This window comes from Atta cephalotes (genome assembly GCF_000143395.1).
Source record: "Atta cephalotes unplaced genomic scaffold scaffold00046, whole genome shotgun sequence".
NCBI lineage: Eukaryota > Metazoa > Arthropoda > Insecta > Hymenoptera > Formicidae > Atta > Atta cephalotes.
Window position 1 is genome coordinate 1,011,974 of NW_012130110.1, and position 3,972 is coordinate 1,015,945.

The 3,972-nt window shown below is 38.8% G+C and overlaps 1 protein-coding gene across 1 annotated transcript; it reads right to left on the reverse strand.

Moving 5' to 3' along the window:
- Nucleotides 1-1,063: 1,063 nt before the first annotated feature.
- On the reverse strand, nt 1,064-1,285 carry LOC105622505 (protein SIS2-like). Its single transcript, XM_012203921.1, has one exon. The coding sequence runs from the start codon at nt 1,283-1,285 to the stop codon at nt 1,064-1,066; it is 222 nt and encodes a 73-aa protein (XP_012059311.1).
- Nucleotides 1,286-3,972: the final 2,687 nt, after the last annotated feature.

Here is a 3,972-nt window from a genome sequence, read left to right on the forward strand (position 1 = left end):
TATATATATATATATATATATATATATATATATATATATATATATGTATATATATTTATTATATTTATTAAAATATATGAATCTTACATTTTTTATTTCCATTAAATTTATAAGTTTCGCTCTAAAATTTATTAATAAACGCTTTTACGAATAAAATTGAAAAAAAAAGTGTGCAGTAATGGATTTGGGACATTCCAATAAAAGACCATGTCTATTGTATTGTCTTTTGTGTCACGCGTGACGCCGGTAGCCCTGAATGTGCGCGGCAAATGGAAAGCTAATGACCGGAAACAAGAGTACATCAGGTCGGTCGATTCGTAGTGAATTTTCCAAATATATCGCGAGATATTTCCACTTCTCCCTGTAATGTTAAAGTGCAATTTGGAAGGACTTGTTCTTCGCATTTTCATCTACCACACAATCATTTTTGTTTGGTTCTATATTGAGAACGATAATTCTAACTATAGGTACCATTATCCATTGATCACAGGGATTGCATCGATTGTTCTCTCTCTCGATTATAATAATTAAAGCGAAATAATATGCAATAACTTTTTTTATATTTTGCATTTTTCTCAAAATTATTAAATTTTCATTGATACCAACCAACTAAATTATGATTAACGTCTACAATTATACCTTTCTATATACTTTTAAATAATGGCGGTAAGCCATTATATTATAGCCCTATTTCATTTCCGAGAGATAGACTTTATCTTGAAAGCAAATACGAAGCGTAACATGTTTGGGAAAAACGAACTTCGAATCTGTTGCGCTTTCTAAGCTCGATTCTCATCTTCAAGATGCCCCGAACGTCCGACTGGCGTCCTATGACTTTGGAAATAGAAAGTCACTTTGAAAATAGGCTCCGAAATATGCGTGCCTGGTAAACCCTCCCATCGTCTCGGCTAAGAAGAAGAAGAAGAAAGAGAAGGAGAAGAGAGGAAGAAGCCAAAGAGAGAGAGAAGGAAAATCATGATGAGGAAGAACGATGGAGAAGACGAGGAAGACGCGGGAGGGTAGACGCAGTTTTAGACTACGGATTCGGCGCGTCGGCGTCGGGTTAAAAATAACAGTAACAGCGACAGAGCTGGTCCTCGTCGTCGTCGTCATCGTCATCGTCGTCGTCGTCGTCGTCGACGTCGTCGTCGTCGTCGTCTACATCGTCCACGTCGCATTTACCGCTGCTATTGCCACCGCTGTTGCTGCTACCGCTCTCTGGCTTGTATCTTCCTCCGCCGAGCTGGACGGCGATATCGATGACGCTACCAAGTCGTTGCGACATAGCCTTGAGCGCGGCTGTGCGTCGCACCGAAGAAGTCTAGGAGCCATACATTTCGACTTTTTTTCTCCCACAAGAATTTTAATGTCTTATACATCGAGACATTGGATTTCTGTCCACTACGTGCTGCGGCAGAGTTTTTTATTTGCACGCTTAGCGAACGCGCATTATAATAATTTCGGGCGGAGTTTCCTGGTCGCTACAGCGTATTCGCCAGAACGAATTTATAAATCACGTTGACGAATTGTCACGTTTCTGTTCCGCGAAACTTTCGCGCTGGTAAAACATCGGACAAATTTGTCCGGTCGTGCCTGTGCTTTTTGCAAAACAGAAATTATTTAGCTTCTCTCCATGAGTTGATGTATTTGTAGACTTTCAAGCGTAAACTTGACGGACGAGGTATATCGCAAGCTCTCTTCTATCATCGCGACAGCCGTTTGCTTGTTATTATTACGCCTGTGAAAAGGACGTATATGTCAAGTTTCATCATCTATATATTCGCAGTTACCTGTGTAACCTATGTTCGCTGCGTTCGATACTGTGTCAAGTTTCTTGAAACAAAAACTTTTTAAATCTCATTTTTTAATTCATCTAATCCTTAATCAAATCGTACGAAATCTCGAGTTTGCTAAAGTATACTGTTAATTCGGAAGCTTTTTAAAGAAAAATCTGTAAAGAACTACCATTTACTACTAACAGCTTACAAACTGCTATAAATAAAATATTAACGTGTTAAAAAGAGATGAAAACAGTATCATACGTAATATAAGTTTTTCATCATACTTTATTCCATAGAAAATATTTTTCTCTGGTCTCATTTATGACACTTGATTAACGTTTTCAAATGGTTATCGAATTCATTTTTTAAATATATCGTATTTAAGAGTTTATAGGAAATCGTATTCTCTAAATCTTCTTTGGAACCTCTTTTTAAAGAGTAAAAATTGAGCCAATCTTGAAAAAGAGTAGCTCAATTTTCAATCTTTAATATTTTTTATCTCTTCAGAAAGATAATTATTATAAAATAATCATTATAAGATAATTATTATAAGATAATCAAAAACATTATAAAAGTTTTAGGAAGTGTTGAATTTTATTCGTGAATTTTAAATACGAAACGACATATGGGCCTCATCGGGGAGGCCCATGGTCACCGAAAAGTATTGAATAAGAGTGCTGATATTATATCTACGAAAGTCACGTATATCTGTACCGGAGCGTCGCGGGTCTCGAAATCTTGGCTGCGCGTGCGATCAACGGATTCTCTCTCCACGCAACGGCGAGACGGATTTTATTTTCGTACCGCAGTAGCATCCCGCGACCCCGATGCCACCGGCTCCGTCAGCAACCACCCTCCCCTCCCTCTTCCCCCTCCAATATCTTGCTGTCCTAGCGCGCCACGGCTGACACTCGTAAATCCAAAGCTGCGATTGCCGTCGCGGATACTTTGGATATATAATGTTCGGATGATGTCGAACAACTTGTACGTGCCGAACGAGCGGTTAGCCACGAACGCACGAGGTCGGCCCGCGAGTGTTTGTCAGCGGATTCGATCATCAATTTTTTGTTCTTATGCGATCACACGATTACACGCCTACTCGTCATTTTTAATGTTTTGAAATATTCGCGCGATAAATATTTTGATATTTCTAGAGTCCCTAGAAATAAGAGTCCCTGATCCAATCTTCTAGTTTTTATGCACGTATTACGTGTATTTATACACAACTGTATAAGGCGTTTTACATATCTTCTTTTCATTTTTTTCACGTGCTCATCATTTGATTGATTCCGCCATTTTTTATCAAGCCAATCGAAAATAGGGCAAAACTGAGCAGACTTTTACTTCTTAAGGACATTATATATTTCAATAAAGAAGCAACGCGTATCATGTAGCACGAGCAATGACATGCACTTCTTTTCATCGTCGCAAATGTTTTTTATTTTAACTTTACATAAAGAGAATATATAGGATGTTGCAAAACTGACGATAAATATTTTAAAGACATATTTTTTGTAACATTTTAAGATGATAGTTTTCAAATGGAAAGAATTTAAAAAATTATACGAATGAGAGAGACATTAGAATTTCGTGCTTTCAAGGATGACAAGATGATCAGTATTAAAAGTCCTGAATATTGTTATTGTCAAAGATACGAAGTTCGAAGAAGCACGCTCGAAATTCTAGTTAGAAAGTTCCTGTTAGTCGTGATTCTTAACTCTTCTCATCTGAAAACTAACATAGCCTTGGCATTTTCGAGTTAGACTTTTCGTCTTAAAATGTTACAAAAGAACTGTCTTTGAAATATTTATCGTCAGTTTTGGGACCACCCTGTATAGATGATTTTATGGATATTAAATGGCGTTCAATGCAATCGCGCGCGGCAATTCGATAATTGTTGAGGCGCGCCATTTTGAGCGTGTGATTTCGAGAGTCGCACGCTCGCTCGTGTGGCATACCGGACGCTCTCGGCTAGGAATAGTCGGGACAGGATACGGGAACAGTTACCAACGCGTCAGGGCCAGCGTAGCTCGAGGCGATCGGGCAAGGACGGTACCGCTATGGGCAAAGATCTTCAATCGCTCTCCTCCCGCAGGAATTTATGACGCGAAAAATCTTGTTCCTTCCGCAGGAATTTCGCCGATTTCTCCCGCCACTCGCCTAGCGATAGAGCTTATAGATCGTCCTTATA

Bases quoted from the DNA above. Each gene is read 5' to 3' on its own strand.
- LOC105622505 (XM_012203921.1), bottom strand. From the start codon at position 1,285: ATGTCGCAACGACTTGGTAGCGTCATCGATATCGCCGTCCAGCTCGGC.